General features: G+C 40.6%; 1 protein-coding gene across 1 annotated transcript; it reads left to right on the top strand.

The window, feature by feature from the left end:
• The first annotated feature begins 1309 nt into the window (after positions 1-1309).
• On the top strand, positions 1310-12309 carry LOC311286497 (tripartite motif-containing protein 16-like protein). The gene is made up of 6 exons (XM_084402714.1): positions 1310-1955; positions 5711-5806; positions 5892-6125; positions 9593-9752; positions 10175-10222; positions 10450-12309. The coding sequence occupies exons 1-6, from the start codon at positions 1383-1385 to the stop codon at positions 10968-10970; spliced, it is 1632 nt and encodes a 543-aa protein (XP_084258840.1). The 5' UTR covers positions 1310-1382; the 3' UTR covers positions 10971-12309.
• Positions 12310-24784: the final 12475 nt, after the last annotated feature.

The following is a 24784-nucleotide window of genomic DNA, read 5'->3' as shown; positions in this document are numbered from 1 at the left end:
CTGTCATCCAAACTGTAGCCTAAGTTTACATCTGGTAATAGTGTCAAAGTACACAGTTACATTGACAACATGCCTAAACATTTTGACAAGCTTGTTCGTGAACAATGACTAAATGACTTATCATTCTGATGACACTGACATGAACATTGGCATGAATATTTACTTTTGAGAGATGTACTAAGGATTTTTAGTGACTGACTAGCTTTAGAAACATATCTATTGTATATTGCAGTTTGTACAAATTGTTCTGAGAAATGCACTTATTATTTTGCACATGTTAGGGATGATGTGAAAAACGCACCAAAGCGACTGAGAAAAACTGTAATAGTATAGCTTACACAGACGGCTGTAGTGCTAACTGTGTTAAGAGTTTTGGAAAATTGTTAAAAGTATTGAAAAATCTGTCATAGCAATCGTAAAAAACTGTAATGAAGGAACAGTATTCTAAAGTGTTACCGTTTTTATACCATCAAAAGTACCTTTCAGATGAAATGTTCAAACACAGGGTTCATTACAAAATGAACAGATTGAGGATAGTGTGGTTTTGAGTGGTTGTGAACAATGTAAGGAGTGAAAATGTAGAAAATTACATTAGTAGTGGAGAAAATAGTGTTCAAAATGTGAGGAAAATTGTGATGCAGAAGATGAGGGATGAAGATGAACTTCCTGAGGTTTCAGATATTGGGTCACAAGGGATGAAAAACATGAACTCTAGAAGAAATAAATGATTTCCTCAACGTTTTTTGAGCTTGTGTGTAAAAGAAGTTCAAGCATTTTAAATTTGTGTTAATTGTATGCATTTTGTGTTAAAAGTATAGCTTACACAGACGGATTTACTGCTAACTGTGTTAAGAGTTTTGGAAAATTGTTAAAAGTATTGAAAAATCTGTCATAGCAATCGTAAAAAACTGTAATGCTGTTGAACCTATAAACCTTCTCCATGTCCGTGCCACCACCATGTTGCCCGACTGAAAGAAGCTGCCATTTCTGTTGCACACTAGAAACATCGATCATCAAATGAAATTAAAATAAAACGAAACTCGCTTGTTATAATTACAAATTACTTGCTTCTAGCTTCTGACCTGCTCCTCAATACTAGTTTGACTTGATGTTATTCATCAAGTAAACATTACTCTGTCATTCATGAGCTCGGGACTTGAAATTATGATATTTCCGACTCCACTTGAAGGACGCATACAGTAAACACAGCAGTAAAGTGTGTGTGTGTGAATGAGGAAGCTGCTTTACAGACACGCCTATTTTACACACGTCACTCAGACACAGAACCAGGAAACTATTTCAACTCCTCAGTTCAGAGAAACAGAAACTGAAGTGTTGTTGAGCGGTTGTGTGTTTGTGTCTCTCTGTATTCATGCAGTAAAATGGCAGAAGCCAGATTTTCTCAGGATGAGTTCACGTGTCCAGTGTGTCTGGATCTCCTGAAGGATCCAGTGACTATCCACTGTGGACACAGTTACTGTAAGATCTGTATTACAGACTGCTGGGATCAGGAGGATGAGAAGAGAGTCTACAGCTGCCCTCAGTGCAGACAGACCTTCAGTCCAAGACCTGCTTTAGCTAAAAACACCATTCTGGCTGAAGTGGTGGAGAAACTGAAGAAGACTAAACTTCCTGCTGACTGTTACGCTGGATCTGGAGACGTGGAGTGTGACGTCTGTACTGGAAGAAAATACAAAGCCGTCAAGTCCTGTCTGGTGTGTCAGGAATCTTACTGTCAAACTCATTTAGACCGTCATGAGGAATTTCACTCTCGTAAACCACACAAAGTGATTGATGCCACTGGACGACTGCAGGACATGATCTGCCGTAAACATGACAAAGAGCTAGAAATGTTCTGTGTCACTGATCAAGAATGCATTTGTGTTCTGTGTAAAGAGTATGAACATAAAAACCACAAAACTGTATCAACTGCAGCACAGAGGACAGAGACACAGGTATGAACTGAGAGGGATTGTTCACGCAGTGATATGAAATATATATGAATATATATGCAGATATGAAAGGTATATAGACATAGCCCCACCTACTGGCAACAGAAACTGGCATGGTTAACACAGTAATGCAGTACTAACCACATAATTATTGTGTACTAAGCATGCTAGAAGCATACTAAACATGCTAGCAACACTTAGCTGAGTCATGAAGCATTTATCTATTAAATTAATTAGCTATTATCACCATTATACAAAACATTTTGTAACTGACTTTGACATACTCTTACTATATACACTCTTAGAAATGAGTGTTAAATTTTGACACATCCGTGGGTGAGCTCCAGGACTACTAGTTTTGTGTTAATTTTAACTCATTCACTGTGTAAGTCATTTTAACACACAAATTGTGTTAAATTAAAAAATAAAGCGAAAGGGCCAGATGCTAAAATATTAACCGTTTAATCAATAGTCGAGTACAGAATGCATGTGAACACAAAGTACAAGACAATGTTTCAAGCTCAATGACTGGACAGACTCACTGTACTGGACATTAATCAGTTATTCACACTTCAACCCCTAATTGATAATGCTGCTTTTGACAAAAGTTCATGAAGAGATAACAGTTAACAGAGTTTGCACTTTGAATTTAATTAAAATGTAGCAACTGACAAAATATTGTATATAAATAACTTGTATTTACACTGGCCTGTTAGTTTGAGAACATAGCAAACACTGCATACCAATCACGGTGATGGTGAGTGTCGGCGCTCAAAATGATGAGTTGAAAACAACACAACCTGTAAAAAGAGATGTTAAAAATGACACATGTTGTGTAGATTTTAACACATGTAGTGTGTGTGCTCAGGGACAACACATGTTGTGTAGATTTTAACACATGTAGTGTGTGTGCTAAAGGACAGCACATGTTGTGTAGATTTTAACACATGTAGTGTGTGTGCTCAGGGACAACACATGTTGTGTAGATTTTAACACATGTAGTGTGTGTGCTCAGGGACAACACATGTTGTGTAGATTTTAACACATGTAGTGTGTGTGCTCAAGGACAACACATGTTGTGTAGATTTTAACACATGTAGTGTGTGTGCTAAAGGACAACACATGTTGTGTAGATTTTAACACATGTAGTGTGTGTGCTCAGGGACAACACATATTGTGTAGATTTTAACACATGTAGTGTGTGTGCTCAGGGACAACACATGTTGTGTAGATTTTAACACATGTAGTGTGTGTGCTCAGGGACAACACATGTTGTGTAGATTTTAACACATGTAGTGTGTGTGCTCAAGGACAACACATGTTGTGTAGATTTTAACACATGTAGTGTGTGTGCTCAGGGACAACACATGTTGTGTAGATTTTAACACATGTAGTGTGTGCTAAAGGACAACACATGTTGTGTAGATTTTAACACATGTAGTGTGTGTGCTCAGGGACAACACATATTGTGTAGATTTTAACACATGTAGTGTGTGTGCTCAGGGACAACACATGTTGTGTAGATTTTAACACATGTAGTGTGTGTGCTCAGGGACAACACATGTTGTGTAGATTTTAACACATGTTGTGTAGATTTTAACACATGTAGTGTGTGTGCTCAGGGACAACACATGTTGTGTAGATTTTAACACATGTAGTGTGTGTGCTCAGGGACAACACATGTTGTGTAGATTTTAACACATGTTGTGTAGATTTTAACACATGTAGTGTGTGTGCTCAGGGACAACACATGTTGTGTCAAATTTAACACACAACCTGTGTTGATTCTTAACACATCTCTGTGTTTATAAGGACTACACATTTTGTATTACCTTTAACACAACTAATGTGTTATTCCTCTTACACAGAAGTGTGTTGAAACCTTTTACACACTAATGTGTTATAGTTACACAACTTGTGTCAGATATGTGTCACATGTGACTGTAGTCGGTGTGTATTTGCCAGAGTTACTTCCTGTGTTTTTACAACTGAGTGTTTGGACGAACACTGAAACGTATTGTTAACTTGTGTTTATGGAGTCCAGTGACGTTTAATAAAGAGTTAGTTTGAACATTTGGATGTTTTAGACATCATGAATCTACATAGACAAGCTCTTATTGAGAATTAACTGAGTGTTAGATGTTGATGTTTCATTGAATGTTTTATTTGAAGTCACCAGAATCGTGATTAATGGCTCCTTTATTTGAGCTCTTGAACCTTTAATCTTCTTTTAGTTTTTCTCTGGCTGCGTTAACTGTATTTTAATAAAATACATTTGTTATGGTGAGAGAAAATATGATCAGATGTTTCTTGATGATGTTATAATCAGCAAGTGCTGATCTGATCAAGTTTATGAGTGTATGGATGGTTTGCATTTAATTTATTTATGTGCTGTTAGTTATAACAATCTTGTGACACTACATCATTCTGTCCAGCAGTGCAGAATAAAAAAAAAAAAATGTTTTCTGAAAATTTGAATCTGCAGCAGAAACTAGTCAAACACAGACCTCAAGAATCAGCGTATGAATCTCAACAATGGTGACAAAGGAAAAGCTTCATGCTGGGAGTCATGGATGAGATTTGTACTATGGTGGCACCCAGCATGCATTGCGGCATGAAGCTTTATGTTTGTCACCGTTGTTGAGATTCATGTGCTGATTCTTGAGGTCTGTTTGAAACCATAGTCTGTAAGGTTTTGTACGAACTGTGTATTAAAAAATTCTAATTTTAAGTTAATTGCAATATGCTAATCTTTTAAAAAATTATCTTTAATAATACTTCATCTTTCAAATATTAAACTCTTGATGAACTTATCAATCTTACATGTTCATGATGATAATTTTATCATCTGAGCATATTTTTTCTCTTGATTATTTCTGCTGTTTCAAATGTGTTAAAATAAATCCACATTTACAGCAATCAGAGAAAACTAATGTTGAAGAGTCAAGGGTCAAGAGCCCAAATAAAGCTGACACTAATCACGATTCTGGTGACTTTAAATGAAACATTCAATGAATCGTCAACACCAAAACCTGTTAATTCTCAATAAGAGCTTCTGTAGCGTCTGACAGAAATAAAGTCAATCTGGTTATTAATAACAAGAGAAAGCAGCATTTGAAAAAGACATTGAAAAAGAGGCATGATGTGATTGGCTGCCAAAAAACACCCGTTAATCTTTAAGTTTTCATGAATTAAGATTTAATTTATTTATTTGAATGTATTGCTTTATTTATTTTAGAGCATTTTATGGGATACTATATAAAATATACCTATAATTTTTTCATAAACACAAACTCTTCTCCACCCAGTGCTATTCTAGAGTTACATTTTAACACACATTGTGTGTTAAAATATACACAACGTGTCAAATACCATCAACACATGATGTGTGTTGTTTTTTAACACATCTCTTTTTAGAGTGTATATCTCCTTAAATGCACATTACCCAACCATGCTCTGTCTTCCTAAAGCCACCGAGTGACGCTTTCATCGCTGCTTGCAGCTTTAATTTACATATACTTTTTTTGTTGCTGTTTTTAAAAGTTTTTTTTTTTTTTTAAGGACCAATTTTGATTCACAAATCAAATCATTGATCAACTCATGTACGCAGAGTCCAAATCAAAGATGACGTCAATAACATCAAACTTCACTGATCTGTGGTTTGAACCTTCAGTATAAACTTGCCATGCTAGATCTTTAACCCTTATTGTGTGATAGTAGTTTTATGTGTCATTCCCTGTTATTGGTTTGTCCTCCAGAAACAGCTGAAGGAGACGCAGATGAAGATCCGTCAGAGAATCCAGCAGAGACAGAAAGATCTTCATCAGCTGAGAGAGGCTGTGGAGTCTCATAAGGTGAGTCTGGAGAAGAAGAGAAGTGTGAGACGTCTCAGTTTGGACTCACTGAACTCACTGTGTGATTGTGATGTGTGTGTAACAGCGCTCTGCACACACAGCAGTGGAGGACAGTGAGAAGATCTTCACTGAGATCATCCGCTCCATTGAGAGAAGCCGCTCTGAGGCGACACAGCGGATCAGAGATCAGGAAAAGACTGCAGTGAGTCGAGCTGAAGGACGACTGGAGCGACTGGAGCAGGAGATCAATGATCTGAGGAGGAGAGACGCTGAGCTGGAGCAGCTTTCACACACACACCATCACATCCAGTTCCTGCAGGTAACAGAGATCTAGAAGAACTGGATCATAGTGGACTTGAGCAAGAGACTCACAGAGAAACATTTCATGAGAGCAGAATGAGACTAACTTAAAGTGTAAGTTGCAGGTTAACCACCACAGCCAATAAATGTGTAAACTAGATGTACCGCATCGCGGTACAAAATATGACCGCCGCTCAGGCCTGCACTGGCTTTCCACAAAAATAAATGACGTGGAGTAATTTGGCTGTATTGCGTGTTTATGTATATACCTAAAAAAAGTAATAGTATGTGCATGTCTGTCTGTGTGTGTGTGTATGTGTGTGTGTTTGTGTATGTGTGTGTCTGTGTGTGTGTCTGTGCGTGTATGTATGTGTGCGTACATGTGTGCGCGTGTGTGTTTGTGTGTGTGTGTGTGTGTGTGTGTGTCTGTGCATGTGGATTTGTATGTGTGTGTATGGGTGTGTGTCTGTGCGTGTGGATGTCAGTGTGTGTGCATGCTTGCGTTTGTTTGTATTCCTGCATGTGTGTGTGTGACAGTATCATCCTAAACCAGCAACCCTTCGCTCAACAGCACCATCTACAGGCCGATGAGTGTACAGTCACTAAATGTGCACATAAATGAATTTATTTTATACCCCCCCATGGATGAAATTCTACAAAACTTAGCAGAGGATACCCCCAGAGGATGTCAAGTTAATCATACACATGAAATATGGTGCAGTTCTGAACATCTCCACTGAAGATAGGGGCGATTAAAGCAGAATAATATTGCATTTTCATTTTTTATGGGAGGGGCGCAAATCACAAATGAGTGATTATGGGCTAGGTTGATGTGGGCCCTTAAGAGCAACATACCATAAAAATTTCTTCATCCTCGGTGCCACGGTTCAGGTAGTTATTTAGGAAAAACTGCATTTTTTGGGGTTTGGGGGGGCCCAGCGCGGGGGGGGAGTGGCCCCCGGGGACCAAACGAAATTTTTCCGTAGAAGTCTAGTGGGGCTACATGCCCACCAAATTTCATGTTCCCCGGTGTTTCAGTGTCCCTGGTATCGTTGACGAAAAATTTACGGGGGCCCCAGCGCGGGGGGGGAAGTGGCCTCCGGGGACCAAACGAAATTTTTCCGTAAAAGTCTAGTAGACCAACATACCATAAAAATTTCTTCATCCTCGGTGCCACGGTTCAGGTAGTTATTTAGGAAAAACTGCATTTTTTTGGGTTTGGGGGGGCCCAGCGCGGGGGGGGAGTGGCCCCCGGGGACCAAACGAAATTTTTCCGTAGAAGTCTAGTGGGGCTACATGCCCACCAAATTTCATGTTCCCCGGTGCTTCGGTGTCCCTGGTATCGTTGACGAAAAATTTACGGGGGCCCCAGCGCGGGGGGGGAAGTGGCCCCCGGGGACCAAACGAAATTTTTCCGTAAAAGTCTAGTAGACCAACATACCATAAAAATTTCTTCATCCTCGGTGCCACGGTTCAGGTAGTTATTTAGGAAAAACTGCATTTTTGGGGGTTTGGGGGGGCCCAGCGCGGGGGGGAGTGGCCCCCGGGGACCAAACGAAATTTTTCCTTAGAAGTCTAGTGGGGCTACATGCCCACCAAATTTCATGTTCCCCGGTGCTTCGGTGTCCCTGGTATCGTTGACGAAAAATTCAGTAAGGTGACGAAAAAAAAAAAAAAAAACTTTGACAATCCCTATATGACCGCTTTCGCTAGCTACGCTAGCGGCGGTCATAATTAAAGTGCTCTATATGTATATATTTAATTATTTCTGTCTTAAAATGCATTAAAATAAAAAAATTTGGGGTTTCTTCAACGGTAGCGTGTTTTTTCAGTTACTGGGTGATGACGTCATAAGAGGAACTCGCAACCCATACTCTGCTAGATTCCTACTGTATTACGGCTATTTGGAGAACGACTGAGGATGTGGGAAACCATCAAATTCGTTATGGACCACAGCCCTACAATTTTTAACCGGTCAGGCGTGAGAGAGGGGAGCCATGGCACTCAAAGAGTTATTAATGCTTGGTGTGAGGAGAATTAATTAGTGGAGGGTTGGCTTGGTGTCCAGGTGAGTAACGTTAGCTACGTTAGAGCTAGTCTACTTTTCAAAATATTGCCGTCATGTAGAATAGCAAGGAGGGACAACGACTGAAGACATTATTTACTTACAGTACATGGTGTCAGTCAGAGCTGTAGAGATGCACACACTGCACAGGCATCAATCGCGAGTCTCATCGACGCCTCAAATGTCATGTAAGTTAACTTTATTAATACCCTTCCTCAATCCACGCATTATCAATTTCTCACGATTTAATTAGCGATGTTTATTGTCAGAAAAGAAAAAGAGAGATCGATGTCCCCATCACTGTGTTTGTGTGGGCGAATCAGCAGTGGAGAGTGTGTGCTGCCGTGAGGTGAACGCGAACAGCTTGACCTGCGACCGGCTGATCTGACGTGCTTGAACCCGTTTGTTTTGCGATTAGCTTACTCTCATTTCAGGCTGGATCACGTTCCCCTTTAAGTCAGCACACACGAGCATGTTTACAATGGAGTTATTTTATTCATAATTTTTTTTATCAAATAAAACATACAACCAACTTTTCTGAAGTTATGTAAGGCATCTATAGCTGCTAGCGTACGGTAACTCTACTAGTGAGTTCCTCTTATGACGTCATGCCCCATCTAGTGGAAGGGAGCGGGAGCGGTTAAAACCACTGTTAAAAGTGCCAACTTTTCATATTATATTAGCATTTTGGTATAAAAAACAATGGTGGGCGGTTCTTATCTTTATGTTTAATAAACACATTGCATTACTTCGTGAAAAATTTAACCTGCAACTTACACTTTAAGCAGGGCAAAAAACACTCTAAAGCTCAGCTATTTGCTATGATCCAGCACGAATGTTTGTGGTAACTAGAGCAGAGCTGGCAACCCGGATGCCGAAACACTACTGACTTCGTGATTGGTAGATAGGTGGAGGGTGGCGCTTCAGGCCAAAACACAAGATGACAACATCAACATCAGTTGAGGGCTGCAACTTCACTTTTAAATGACAATATCCTGGCCGCACTACTGCTGTCAGTGATATAAGTATTTGAAATGAACATTATTTCTTAATGTCTAGTGACATATCAGGGCCATTTTATGATTAATTGAAATACATTTCTTACATACAGCTCCTTTAACTGCAAATAACATTTAAGTTTCTGAAAACATTACAGCCAATCTGCACTTATATATTTTAAAGTATATTATTTCTGTTACAAGTACGGTTCTTTCTTTTTCACAAGGAGTGTAAGTGTGAAATACTAGAGTTTGTAGCATTAAATGATGAATATGAGAAGAATGTGCTGATTGTGTGAAAGTGCTGGATTGAAGCGAGTCACTGAAGAGAAGTGAAGTCAACAAGAGCCGCTCAGATCTGATATAGTGCAGGTTATTGGCTGAAGTGTGGAGATGATGAGTTTTGATTTCTGTTTTCTGTAGAGTTTCCAGTCTCTCTCAGCACCTCCTGAATCTACAGACGAACCCGACGTTTCCTTCAGTTCTCTCTCCTCTTTTGATGGCGTGAGAGAATCTGTCCGTCAGCTGAGAGACAAACTGGAGGATTTCTGCAAAGAGGAGCTCAAGAAGATCTCTGATAGAGGTAAAGTCCTGCGCCTCGTTTATACAGACGTGTGGAGAATGATCCGAAATATGAACGTACAACAGTTTCTGAAATGTTCCTATGATTTATAAAACATGCGCACAAATAATTGTCCTAAACGCATCCCACTTTATAAATCACAGTTCATCTTTAATTCAAGTGCATCAACTCTACAGAACAGCCACAAACATCCCTTGATGGTTTACAAGTAATAAATACTTATGTTTATATTGAAATTGAAATCCATTGAAATTTAGGATTGAATCCGATACGTGTGTTTTATATATGAGGCATCTGGAGATTCTTCTGTTCTCAGAAATGAGTCCTGCATCATCTAATATCAGATTAGAAACGTCTTAGAAATGGATGTATTTTATCTTGTCATTTCTCTTCACACTGTTCATGTGTGTTTATTTCCACAGTCACATTCACCAACATGAATCCCAAGACCAGGAACGACTTCCTACAATGTAAGTCACTGAGAAACAAGCAGAAAAACTCACTGAATGTGTTCATGTTCTTCCTGTAGAAGGAGAAATAAACATGATAGAAGAGTTTTATAATTGATCATGTAAATGATGATTTGCACAGGATATCTGATCAGCTGTACTGAGACACTGATGATACATTGTTCAGATACATTAAAAGATCAGACAGATTCATAATTCCTGTTTCTGATGTGTTTTCTCTCCATCAGATTCCCATCAGCTGACTCTGGATCTGAACACAGTGAATAAACTCCTCAGTCTGTCTGAGAGGAACAGAGTGATTACTGACACTAACACACAACAGTCGTATCCTGATCATCCAGACAGATTTGATCGGTGGCCTCAGGTGTTGTGTAGAGAGAGTGTGTGTGGACGCTGTTACTGGGAGATTGAGTGGAGTGGGAATAATGTGTATATATCAGTGTCATATAAGAGCATCAGCAGGAAGGGATGGGGTATTGAGTGTGTGTTTGGATGTAATGATCAGTCCTGGAGTTTGTTCTGCTCTTCCTCCAGATACTCATTCTGGCACAATAACATAAAGACTGATCTCCCTGTAAAGTCCATCAGCAGAAGAATAGGAGTGTATGTGGATCACAGTGCAGGAACTCTGTCCTTCTACAGCGTCTCTGACACAATGAGCCTCATCCACACAGTCCAGACCACATTCACTCAGACGCTCTATCCTGGGTTTTGGGTTAATTCTGGATCATCAGTGAAACTGTGTTGATGTTTCAGAATAGACTGTAGAGAGATTTTACCCAGAATACTTTGAGCTGATAAATCAGTAACAGTGAGATGTTACAGGGACTCTTATTTTAATTTTCATAAATATAGCTGAACTTCTGCTACTGAAATAACACATTAAAATAAATGTGTGCATTAGTTTTTTTGTTTTGTTTTTAATTGCTAACAAGCATCGGTCGATACTGAAGCCTCATCTTCAAAACTCTTCACACATTCAGTGAAACAGAAGTATATGCCAAACTGTGAATATTTTTTCATTGCTTTTGTAGTGTGGTTAAAAATATCAATATGATTTATGCAATACTAAACAAAATGGTATGTGAGTTAATTGTTGTTTTGTTGGTTAACTGGAGAAAAATAAATTGTAATTCAAGAAATGTCCACTAGGGCGAAACCAAAGGCTGCAGGCAGTAGCTGACACAAACTGTGTTGTGCGTCACAAGTAAATACAGCTTGACGCACAGACAACAACGAGTCCGTGTCTTCTCGTCTATTATAACGTCTATTTTCCCCTTTTCCAGGTATAAACTATTAATTATTGCATTTCTGTCATGAGTTAAGACTATACAGTGGTTGTAAAGCTGGTTATTTCTCTGAACATATGTGAAAAATGTGAGGTTTGATGGCTTAATTATCGTGTTTGACACGCTAACCACGAGGAAATTGTGGGCAAAACTGAATGTATCTTATGTCCTTGTTTAACTGTAATGTAAAAGTTAACCATTTATTCACTGAAATGGTTAGGAGCAAATGAGCAAATGTTATGTGGAACATAGTATTTCATGGTTAATCTGTTTATTGGTAATTGACTGCTGAAATAGTGTTCCATTTTATTTGTGTCAAAGTTATAGAAAACTTGATAAAGGACTGAATATTAAAAATGCAGTTTAGTGCTTATACAAATTCACAGTTATAAAAGTGAAGTTATAAAAATGTGTACAAAAATGTATTTAAATTACAGTTATGGTGACTGTTGTAATACATTGTGATACATTGAAGATACATTGAAGCATTGCTGATTTCGTCTGCATATTAATGTGAACTAATGTATTGATGTATACGTTCAATTCTCTATTATATATTGTGTTGAAAAAGAAAGAAATTAGTTCACAAGACAATACAGCTTGACGCACAGACAACAACGAGTCCGTGTCTTCTCGTCTATTATAACGTCTGTTTTCCCCTTTTCCAGGGGTGCAACACTTTCCCACAAAATGCATTCAATGACCACATTTCCCAAAATACATGAACAATTTTGTCATTCATATTTCACCTTCTGCAAAACACTATATATTTGCAGCAGATTTTTCCACTACTTTCAAAACTGATCAAAGCTCAGAATTATGGCAAACTGTGCATTTCTGCAGGGATTATATTGAAATATAAAATATTAGCAGAATATTTACAATGAAATTAAATAATAATTATTAAAAACAACTAATTTCAGTCCTATTTTTAGTCTGGATCATGGAAACTTGGATCAAGGAGACACATTGGTGAGGAAAGAAGAGTGGCAGAGAGAGGGAGGACTAGAATCCTCACTGTACTGTACATCCATACATTCATCCGACTATTCCATACATTTTCCAGAAGTGAAGCTTGTCCTGTAGGGTCGTGGGGAAGCTGGAGTCTTTCCCAGCGTCTCGGGTCGGAGGCAGGAAAACACCCTGGACAGAATGGCCGGTCCATCATAGGATGAGACACACACATTCATATTCACAAACACACTTGTGGGCAAACTTACAGTCTCCACTTCACCTGTCCTGTATGTCTTTGGATTGTGTGGGAATCCCAGAGGAAACCAACGTCATCATGGAGAGAACACACAAACTCCACACAGAAAGGCCTCCGGACACAGCTGGACTCCAATACTGCACATACGCCATTACAGTGTGCTAGACATGCTTTTAGATTTTTTTTTTTGCTTCAGGATTTTGTGGTTCAGGATTTTTTTGTTGTTTTAACTTTTATTTTTTTGCATGTTAATGACTATATTTAAAGATATAAAAAAAAAAAAAAAAAACTTCTGCATTTCTCATTCATTCTTTATACTGTAATACAGTCAATCAAATGAAAAGGTCTTATTCTTATCATATAATGAATACATATGTGGGGAAAAAAACATTCAAATGTTAAAAATAAAAGTTCAACATTTATGAAATGCTCCCTGTTGTTAGTGATTTTGCTCTTGACTTTTTTCTACTGACTGAGACATGGTTGAAACCAGGGGAGAGTTGTGCTTTCACGGAGCTCCTCTTCCCCGGCTACTCTTTTTTCAATACCCCGCGAGTTTCAGGTCGAGGTGGTGGTTTGGCTTCTCTCTTTAAGAATGATTATAGATGCAGATTACTACCTGCTTACTGTTATGCTAGTTTTGAGCTTCAGTTGTTTGTGGCTGACCTGAATTCACCTGTGTTATTTGCTGTCATTTATCGTCCACCAAAACCCAACAACGATTTTATCTGTGAGTTTTTGGCTGATGTTGTTCCGAAATTTGATAAGCTCCTGATTTGTGGGGATTTCAACATTCATGTTTGTTGCCCCTCAAATCTATTTGCTAATGATTTTAAAAATCTGTTAAATTCTTTTGGCCTTAATCAATGTGTAAATGGGCCAACACATAATCTTGGCCATACTTTGGATCTCATTATTTCCCTTGGTCTTTCAGTATCAGTCATTGAAATATTAGAATCGGGTTTTTCGGATCACTTCCCCATTAAATTTGAGATCAGCGTTCCACAACCTCCTAAACCTGTGCCATCAGTCTCTAGGCGTCGCTGTTTCACACTCTCTTCAGCTGGAGAGTTTGCTTCGATGTTCTTGGGCTCTCAGTTTTATGCCAAGAATGAGTTGGTTCTTCCATCTTCCCCAGATAACATTCTCTCTGCATTCTATTCTACAAGTGCTGAAATTCTAGACTCTGTTGCCCCTTATCGGTTTAAGTTTATTAAACCTAAAGTGGACCCCTGGTTAAACGACAACACAAGGTCCATAAGGCAACGCTGCAGACAAGCTGAAAGGAGGTGGAAGAAGGACAAATTGCAGGTTTCTCTGGGAATGTTAAGGCATAGTCTTGTGGAGTATCAGAGGGCAGTAAAGGTGGCAAAGATGGACTATCTCTCATCAGTCATAGTTAACAGCTGTCATGAACCTAAAGTGTTATTTAACACTATTGACTCTGTTTTGAATCCACGTTGCTTTGACAGAGGCTTCGACCAGTATGTGTGAGAAGTTTTTATGTTATTTTGTCGATAAAGTAGCTTTAGTTAGGCAAAATGTCAGTGTTAATCTTAGTGTGTTTGTACCTGCTGATCCTCTGTATTCAGCTGTTTTGGGGGAATTTAAACCTATCTCTCTGTCGATGCTCTCTCAGGTTGTATGCCACATGAAACCTACCAACTGTATTTTAGATTTTGTCCCTGCCTGGATGATCAAGGAAGTTTTTAGCACTATTGGGATGAGTTTGCTTATGTTTTTAAATTTTTGTCTCAGTTCTGGCTCTGCAGGGTTCTCAAGTCTCACGCATTGGCCGTGAGACACACGCAATTCAACCAGTTCACACGCTCACACGCCACACCGTGTATTTCTCACGCTGAAAAGGCAATGCCAACCAAGTTGTCCTGCAAGCTTTATATATAACGTTGTATACGAGGCGCGGGCACACAAAGTGAAGTTTCCTGCCGCCAGCACGTATCTCGGCCAGATTGCGTTCGTTAATAGGCAACATAGATGCGCGAACACACGGAAGTTGACGGAACATTCTCGGCCACTGTACGTTCGTTACTAGGTAACCAACAACATCGCGCGAACACACGTCGTGAATGATGGAGAAGGTAAGTTGGAAGAAAGCTCGTCTAACATTTTTAGGCAAGAACATTTAATATATAGTCCATCGTATACATTATTATTGATGCAGTCAAAAACTCTACAACTACTTTGCAACCAGGCCCAGAAGCTCTGGCTCAGTTTGGCTAGCTTATGTTATCTGAAACTAAGGGAAATGTTACTTGGGTATGGGAAGGAAATCAAGGAATGAAGATGTATTTCTTCATTTTAATTTAAATTATATATTATACTGTATTAATAGTCTTTCTAGTTACATGAAGGCTACATGTATTTAAGCAGAGTGCTCTGGGTAATATTTTATATCCTGTCAAAACATACATTAATCATTTTACCATTGCATTTGTATTTTTCAAACACTTACAACACAAAACACATTTCATAAGCTGGAGTGTGTACTATTGTGCGCACACACACACACACACACACACACACACACACACACCTTAATAATACTCTAATATGTCATTTGTTTACAATGTCCCACCACACAATAAATCATTATACCATTTCGACTAGACACATTCAAAATGCAAAAAGATTTGTTTTTCCAAACTGTTTGGAGCAATTTGTTATATTTTTGTAAATTTTGTATAACTTATTTGTAATTTTGAAATATAACATTAAAGAGTATATTTGATGTGATGAATTGCTCTGTCATGTATCAGATTTACCAATTGTTATAATTTCAATTTGTGCTGGTTAATTATGAACAATGGGTAAAATTGGGGGGCGGGGACAGGTGGGGGCGAGGCTCCATTAGGGCTCCTCCCCCAAACCGCATGTGATCTCACTCCAAGCTTTTGATAAAACTTGAGAACCCTGGGCTCTGTCCCGGATGCCTTTAAACATGCCGTGGTTAGACCCCTGCTTAAAAAACCCAATCTCGATCCTAATGTGTTGTCTAATTTTAGACCAGTTTCAAATCTGCCCTTTCTGTCGAAGGTGTTGGAAAAAGTTGTTTTTAATCAGTTACAAGCTTTTTTACAACAGAACTCAGTGTTTGAGAAATTTCAATCTGGTTTTAGATCGCGCCATAGCACTGAGTCGGCACTGTTAAGGGTTCACAATGATATAGCCTTGTCTGTAGATTCAGGGGATCCTACTGTATTAGTGCTCCTTGATTTAACAGCAGCATTTGATACAGTGGACCATTCAATCCTTCTCGCACGCCTTGAGCATTGTGTAGGTATTCAAGGATCCGCACTTAAATGGTTTAGCTCCTATCTGACAAATAGGAGTTTCTCTGTCACAATGGGTGATTTCTCCTCATCGTCGGCTCTTCTTTGTTGTGGTGTGCCCCAGGGTTCAATTCTTGGCCCCACCTTTTTTTCTTTGTATATGTTGCCACTAGGGGCTATAATAAACGAGTATAATCTGTCATTTCATTGCTATGCAGATGATTTACAAATTTATCTGCCTATGAAATCAAATGACAGTATTGCATTAAACCGTCTGCATCATTGCATTGATCATATTGAGCTCTGGCTTTCTCAGAACTTCCTCAAGTTGAACGAAGATAAAACTGAATGCATTATCTTCAATACAAAATGCATGTCAGTTAATCCAGTTTTAAGTTTGGGAGCTTTGACTTCGTGCGCCAAGCAAACTGTCAGAAATTTGGGAGTGACTTTCGATTGTGGCATGAAATTCGATAAACAAATTAGCAATGTGGTCAAAATGAGCTTTTTCCAACTGCGTCTTTTGGCTAAAGTTAAGCCTTTTCTCAAAAGGCACGACTTAGAAAATGCTTTACATGCCTTTATTAGTTCAAGGCTTGACTATTGCAATGCAATGCTCTTTATGTTGGTCTGAGTCAAACATCTCTTTCTCGTCTTCCAACTTGTACAAAATGCTGCTGCTCGTTTTTTAACATGTACACCTAGAAGCGCACATATCACTCCAGTTTTAGCTATACGTTACACTGGCTTCCGGTGCGTTTTAGGATTGATTTTAAGATTCTATTGTTTGTTTTTAAAGCTGTAAATGGGCTAGCTCCTGAGTGCCTGTCTGAGCTCTTAACTCTTGGTGGACAAAATCGGCGGTTGCGGTCTTCTGATCAACGGACTTTACAGGTCCCGAAGTCGAGGTATAAACAGTGGGGCGATAGAGCCTTCGCTGTTGCTGGCCCTAAACTCTGGAACAAGCTCTCCCCGGACATTCGTACTGTAACAGATCTCAGTAGTTTGATGCTTGAACAGTTTGAATCCATTCGAATCCACTATAAATGAAATTATAGTATTATATGAAATAAATAAATGAAAATATGTATATTATTACGGGTTTTTTTTGTGTAAGAGCTTTGACACAATTCGAACACTGCATGTGACTGTATTGCCCTCCCTCCCTGTTAATTAGTTTGGTCTACTCCATTGCGTATCTTGAAACGCCCCCTTTCACGTCTCATTTACAGAGAGAGAGAGAGAGAGAGAGATTGATCCGTTACAGCGAATTTCTCTGAGCAGATAATCACAAATAATTGTCCATGGATGAAAAGGTGGAAGAAATAAAAAGGTGGAGCTGAAAAGTTACGCTTAAAAACAAACAAACAAACATTAGATGTAGTAGATGCTGTGAAATGCTTCAAATGAACAATTATGCATTTGGCGCTAAGGGAAGTTGCAGTTCAGCAGGCTCTGAACTCTCGAGTGCTACAGCAAAGGTTAAGGATAGCGAGGCTGGACCCAGCAGCACAGTCAGTGTCAGTGATGAGGAGCCAGCGCCTGCTGTTGATGACCAACAACACCTCCCCATCCCTACTTGTACCTGAGCCAGTGAAGAGGATGGCAATCAAACTGAACCGGTAGACTGAAATGAAATCAGTAGTTGCATTATTTAGCTCGCACTAGTAAATTAGTTACTCATTTTAACAATGATGGTAGTTAATATTAATTCCAAACACTACTGAGTGCTGAGAAATTAGTTCTTAACTCAACAATTTTAAATAATAAACCCTATTGAATTATATTGTTTTCTTCCAAAACTTTTATGTTTATCTTTAACTTAATTACATAATGTAAGATTTTGATGATACTCAAATGTTTAAAATTTGATAATATGCGTGTTATAGTGTTTGAGAGAAATTTAAATTTGCTACTAACCTTTGTAGATTTTGTAGCTATGACTGTTGCAGATAGGACCAACACATCTTACACAATAAGTTTGCACCTTTTTGTCCATGTGGCTTTCTGGGCAGGTTTTATGAGAATTAATATTGTTTGTATTTGGCTACTTGCTTTACACTTTACTTTACACTAACAAATATTTATTACAGATAATGCTGAATAATCCCTAATCTGTTTTGTCTCCTTCACAGGAATCCTTTCATCTCTTATACACACAAACTCTGTTTCTCATACACATACACATACACATACACATACACATACACATACACATACACATACACATACACATGCACAAGCTCTTTCAAATGTACACACACACACACACACACACACACACACACACACACACACACACACACACACACACACACACACACACACACACACACACACACACACACACACACACACACACACACACACACACACAAGCCATCTCCTCCTCATCCTCATAAAGCTCTGCTGACCTGCTCCCAGAGGATGACATGGAGCCTGTGGATCAAGTTTAATGTCACATGATAGCCTTATGCCATGAGTGTTAATGCAAAATAGTTTCAATCTTGATTCAGGAGCTGTACAGCTGAGTAGTGTATCTTACACTGCACCAAGATGATACCCCCTGACTAGATGATTTGCTGTCTTGATAGTTTTATATTAATAATGTTGTATGTCTTAATGTTTTTCTATTTGTTTCCCTTTGTTTTACAAATATGACCTAATATATGTTGTTACTTAAAATAAACGTTTAAATAGCATTTATTTTTGTATTGTGTTATATTTTTATGCTATAAGTGGTGTTAAATATTATTCTGCACATTAATGAGCCAATGTGTTATGATGTGGGATGTGGTGGGCTGCTGTGGGCCAGAAAGTCCAGGGCCACTTTTTGGTCCCAGTCCGCCCCTGGTGTGCGTTCATCCGCTCAGGGACTGTGTTCTGTCAGCACATCTGTGATCTGTTCTGCCACCCAAGCCCTCCCAGATAGCAACATTGTTTCGGCCCAGATCCGGCCCACATCTGGCACTTGTGGAATGCTGCATGCAGCGTGGAAGGATGGCACTTGGCCGGACCGCTCCTGTTTGCCAGATCTGGGCCACAAGCAGGCCATAGCAATGCCACATGTCAGCCAAGAGCAAAGAGATAAACCAGAACTGGACCTTATCTGAGCCACAAAGTCTGTGTATATTAAATATAGAGTCATCTCAGCCTTAATAAGCCTTTTAACAAGCAGAATCATTGAAGGAAAGAAGAGAACAGAAAAAGAGACGAGCAGAAACACAAGAACTACAACTGACTTCAGCCACAGTCTAAGATGAAATCCACTGAAGAGAAAAGAAGACATTAAATCTGTGAAGATCTCAGCAGAGGAGGATTAAACAACTCCACAAACAGCATTACCAGCTTCACTTATTACTAACCAGACTGACTTTATTTCTGTCAGACGTCTGTAAAAAGTTTTTATTGAGAATTAACAGGGGTTTAACTCTAACATGTTTCATTTGAAGTCACCATAACAGTGATTAGTGTGTCCATTAGTTGGGCTCCTAGGCATAAATTGCACAGGATGCCACACCAATCTGCACTCTTACCTTCCCAGCTGATTGTGTCTGTGATTTTCCATTCTGTTGTGATCCTTTAAGTCCTGTTCCTGCTCCTGCCGCAAGTCCACCTCCCAGTAATTCTCTGATTACTCCTGCTGCTACTGCTATATCTGCTGTTCTTTTTCTGGCTTCTGCTTCCCATAGTGATTGTAAAATGCTTATTCCAGCTGCTGCTCCTACTACTGCTGCAACTATTGTTGATGTTACTGAATCACCTATTACTGCAACTGTGGCAACTGTCAGTGCTATTATTACTGTTAGTGGTGATTGTAGAGTTGCCCTTTGTTCTCCTGCTTCTTCTCCTGGCACTGCAATATTAAAGAAGAATTGTCTTCATGAAATGTCATCATCACAGAAATACAAACACCTTCAATTATGCTCATGTCAACGCAGTGCTGAAGTGCCAGCTAGTAACTTCGTTTTAAAAAGTGGGTGGGACAGGAGTCCTGAAATCAATTTCAATAGTAGGCTTACATTGAGTTTAATTTATCAACATTCATTTATCGAAGTCATGTTTTATCCTTTCATCTATAATACAATATGTTGTTTGTTCCGAGATTCTTCACGTTAGTGAAAAAATATAAAGATTCGCATAAAGCGATCATGTGAAAGCAGGGTAGGTGATTTGTTCCCTCTCTGTGAAGTCTCTTCACATCCTGATAGCAATCTCTAAGTTAAGTAGTCTAAATATATGTATGTATATTATTGTATAGCATACTGTATATCATCTGTGTAAGGCAGAGGACCATAAAATGATTGTCAAATCCTTCTTGCTAAAAAATGTATCTACTGTATGAAAAATCTAATTCAGGATTCAGGCCCCATCATGACTGACTTTTAGCTTCTGACCAAGGCTGCATCTCAATACTAGTTCTCTTTCAAACATTCGCTCGGTATCTCACTATGGGAAACGCCTCTGGGCGTGACAGATCTGGAAGTACCAATTACACCACGTCTGTCAGTTGACAGACCAATCACGACAGTGATGCGGGAGTGCCCCTTCCCACATATATACCACTGCCAGTGGTCCCTACTTCATTCTTCGATCTCTTCCCTGTGAAGATCAAATTGGAAGCTATCCTTCAGTAGGACCTGTCTTGAAATAGTTGTTTAACAGTTCTGAGACGAGCCGTCAAAGTACGTCGCTGAAAGCAGCTATTTTGTGAGCGGGTTTTCTTTTTCCACTGTAACAGTGTTATTTGATTCTGGTATACTTTAAGAGAATTAACGCATTACGGCGAATTCTCTTAGATATTCCCTTATTCTGAGTTGCACGTTGCGGTGAGCTCATATACTATTATTATGGCAACTTAAAGTTCTGCAAACGGCGGACCGAAAGCAGAAACTTCTCGCCCGTGTGTGTGCTGCTCGATGATATCGGGCAAGGATCCTCATCCTTTATGCATCGCATGCCTGGGGGTGAGACACGCACAAGCAGCCCGTGCTAACCCCGAGGGCTGTCCTCACTGTTCTCTCTTCCCGTCGAGGGTGTTAGAGAGAAGAGTGCGTGTCGCGGCCACTAACAAGGGAGATCCCTGCTTTTCTCCGCCACCCGCGGAGGAGGCTAAACAGCCTCCGGCGTCCTGCAGCTGGGGCGAATACATGGACGAATTCTCCCCGCAACTACCTCCCCTCTTTGGATCCGTAGGACTTACGGATGTGAGAGAGGAGGATGAAGAGGACGACGAGGCCATCGCTCGTTTGTTAGAGGACGATGGTGAGGATGATGACGAAGATGCGATCCTCCCGCCAAATCCACCCCGGCCAGACAGCGCGTTAAGCGAAGGTTCACCCTCCCCAGCTCAGGGGGAGCTCGACCTGCTGGAAATGTGCCGGAGGGCGGCGGCAAAACTCTCCATAGACTGGCCATCACAGCAGACGGGCCAGGGGGCAGAGAGAGATCTCTATGACGGTAAGAGACTGCCGTCACATGCCCCACCAGCTAAGCAGCTCATTCCAGCGGTCCCCGCGTGCGTTTCGGAGATGAAACGTTTCTGGGATAAGCCATTTTCTCACAGAGTTCCCGTAAAGGGATTTTCTAGGCTGGATGTGGATAAAATGGAGGAGTTAGGGAGCTGTCGGTTGCACATCATCTCCACCCTAACCACAGGACAGCTTTTTTCCTCGGCTTCAGCTTCACTGCCAGGACGCACTGATCGTCTAACGGCCTCAGTGTTTCAGAAAATGTATCTCTCTTCTGCACTGGCAGTGAGAGCTCTTAATGCCACCTCTCTCCATACTGCTTATCAGGCAGAGCTTATGGAAGAGATGGGGAGGCAAATGGATGCTGGGTCACCAAACCCAGTCCTCTGGGAAGAGATTTGTGTTATTACAGATCTCAACCTCAGAACTTCCAGAGGTGCAGTCCAGAGTTGCGGCCGCAGCATGGGCTTGGCAGTGGTCGGCGAGCGAGCTCTCTGGCTGGGGCTGTCAGGGCTGTCAGACAGAGAGAAAGCAGACTTCTTGGATGCTCCAGTTGAGCCCAAAGCCCTCTTTGGGGCATCGGTCACTGCTATGAGAGAACGGTGCGATCAAAAGAAGCAGGAGGGTGAGGCTTTCCAGACTTGCCTCCCTCGCAGATCCACCGTTAGGGCTTCTCAACCACCACGGCCCAGGTTTGAAGCCCCACAAGGGGGTGGTCGGTCAGATTTTAGAAGCCCCAGACCTTCTCAGCCTCAGCGTTCTGAGCCACAGTCCTAGCCAGCTCAGCCGAGGGGTAAACCTTCCTTCGCAGCGGCTGCAGCCAGACACCGTCCAGCAAACCCTCAGGGAGGGAAGAAACGGCGGGCAACCTAGTATTTTGTCAGGTTCAGGACGAAGGGATGAGCAACAGCACTCACGGAGTATCTGTTGCTATCCTCCCTCAAAGAGAACGGTCATTTTCTCCCCCTCCAGCCAAGAGAAGGCGTCGGACAGGGAAATTGTTCACAAGTTCTATAATGACCAGTTCAGATGTGAAGTTTGCACCAGTTCCCCCAGTGCCTCACAGAAAAGTTTCCCTCCCTCCACCCACGGGGTTACAACAGAGGGCAGAGGGCTGTTTTCCAAAAGACATGTGTGCTATGGAAATAATAAACACGTTCCCTGTGCATCCAGGTAGTGGGCCGAGGGCACAGCAATGTTTGAAAATAAAAACACACACAAAAACAAAATTGTCAAAATCAGAGCTGCAGTCCCCAGCTCTAGAGTCACTAGAGGGCGCCGCCGCGCTGCTAGTGGACGAGAGCTGCTGCGGTCCGCTCGCTGCTCAGGCAGAGAGCTGGCGCGCATGCACAGTACACCCTGGGTTTTATCCACAATAAGCCGGGGTTATCGTCTCACTCTGCAATTTGCTGTAAAACCTCCACTTTTCAACAGTGTGTTAATGTCAGCAGCAGAGGGGGAGTCAGCTCAGGTTGTGGAGGAAGAAATAGCCTCTTTATTGAGCAAAAGAGCTATTCGAGTTGTGCCGCCGGAGGACAGCCATCAGGGTTTTTACTCCCGGTACTTCGTTATTCCCAAGAGAGGGGGGGGTCTCCGTCCTATTCTGGATTTACGGAACCTCAACAAACACCTCAGGAAATACAAGTTCAGAATGCTGACCTTAAAGACGTTATCTCAAACTATTCGTCCCAAGGACTGGCTTACGTCAGTCGATCTGAAAGATGCATATTTTCACATAAGCATCTACCCAGCACACAGAAAATTCCTCAGGTTTGCCTATCGAGACACAGCCTACGAGTTTTTGACAGTCCCCTTCGGCTTGTCTTTAGCGCCCTGGGTATTCAGCAAATGTGTGGAAGCAGCGCTCACACCGCTGAGAATAATGGGTCTAAGAGTGTCAGCATATTTGGACGATCTGCTGCTGTGCACGCCGTCATGGCAACAGGCAGAGAGAGAGACAACAATGCTCGTGTCTCATTTGCAGAGCTTGGGTTTCAAGATAAACGAAATGAAAAGCTGCTTGGTGCCTACACAAGAGATAATTTACCTGGGTCTCAGACTAAACTCAGACCAATATCGAGCTTCTCTGTTCGAGGAGCGCGTCAGGTCAATTCGCGGCTGTCTATCCCTTTTTCAGAAAGGAAACAGAGTGTCATTCAGACTGTGTTTACGTCTTCTAGGTCTGATGGCCTCGACAGTTTCTGTCATTCCACTGGGACTGTTGCGAATGAGAGAGTTTCAGAACTGGACGGCGGCGCAGGGCTTGTGTCCAAAACGCCACCTCAACCGCAAAGTGATAGTGACGTCACGTCACGCTGCATGCGCGCTCTCCGTCAATGGAGAGATCGGTCCTTTCTCGAGTCAGGGACTCCGCTGGGAACAGTTTCTCTGAGAAAGGTGGTCACGACGGATGTGTCGCTCACAGGTTGGGGTGCAGTGTGCGAGGGCAGGATAGCGAAGGGGAAATGGCCCGTCTCGCTACAAAACGCACACATAAACTTTCTGGAACTGTTAACAGTGTTTCTCATCATTTTGTGCGGTTTCTAAGGAACCACCACATTTTGATCAGGTTGGACAACACAACGACGGTGGCATACATAAACCGCCAGGGAGGCACACGTTCCCATCGTCTTCAAAGTCTAGCACAGAAAATAATCTTGTGGGGCGCAGTGTTGTTTTTGGCAGCCCTTTTAGTTTTAGTCTTAGTCTTTTGGTCTTTAGTCACATTTTAGTCACTTATAAACTTGATAGATTTAGTCACGTTTTAGTCGACGAAAACGCAAAAAGGTTTTAGTCAAGTTTTAGTCAATTTTAGTAAAGAAAAAAAAGAAAAGTAGTCTTTATCAAATTAATTTAGGTTAAAAAGTATTGGAAATGGGCTTAGGTTTGACAGGTTGTAGCAAGTGTTGCAATTCATAAAACAACAGTTAACCTTAAAACCTTTGCATAATAAACTAGACTTTCTCATTGATGGAGATGCAGTGCTGCCAAGCTGTACTTCATTGTCGCATTGGGCAGAAACCTTTTATCCCCATATTTCAAGTTATATTTTTTCCATGAATTGATGCTCTTCTAAAATTTCATCACATTGGCTATTTTCACCAGTAATCACAGTAATAAAGGAATGGTTTACAGTTTAAACAGCAAAAAACTTTGAGCTACTACAACATTACACACAGATAAAGTGGTAACAGTGGAATCACTGTTTTACTCCAAAAAAGCCAGGAATAAAAACATTCTTACTTTGGCAATTGTGGCTTTATTATATAATTAGTTAAATAATAATTTATGTTATAATTTAT

This window comes from Rutilus rutilus (assembly GCF_951802725.1).
Source record: "Rutilus rutilus genome assembly, chromosome: 1".
In the NCBI taxonomy this organism is placed as follows: domain Eukaryota; kingdom Metazoa; phylum Chordata; class Actinopteri; order Cypriniformes; family Leuciscidae; genus Rutilus; species Rutilus rutilus.
This window is presented reverse-complemented; position numbering and strand designations above follow the sequence as displayed.

Coding starts and splice junctions, on each gene's coding strand:
- LOC311286497 (XM_084402714.1), top strand. CDS start 1,383: ATGGCAGAAGCCAGATTTTCTCAGGATGAGTTCACGTGTCCAGTGTGT. Junction 5,807..5,891: donor AGGCTGTGGAGTCTCATAAG/GTGAGTCTGGAG, acceptor TGTGTGTAACAG/CGCTCTGCACACACAGCAGT. Junction 9,753..10,174: donor CAAGAAGATCTCTGATAGAG/GTAAAGTCCTGC, acceptor TTATTTCCACAG/TCACATTCACCAACATGAAT.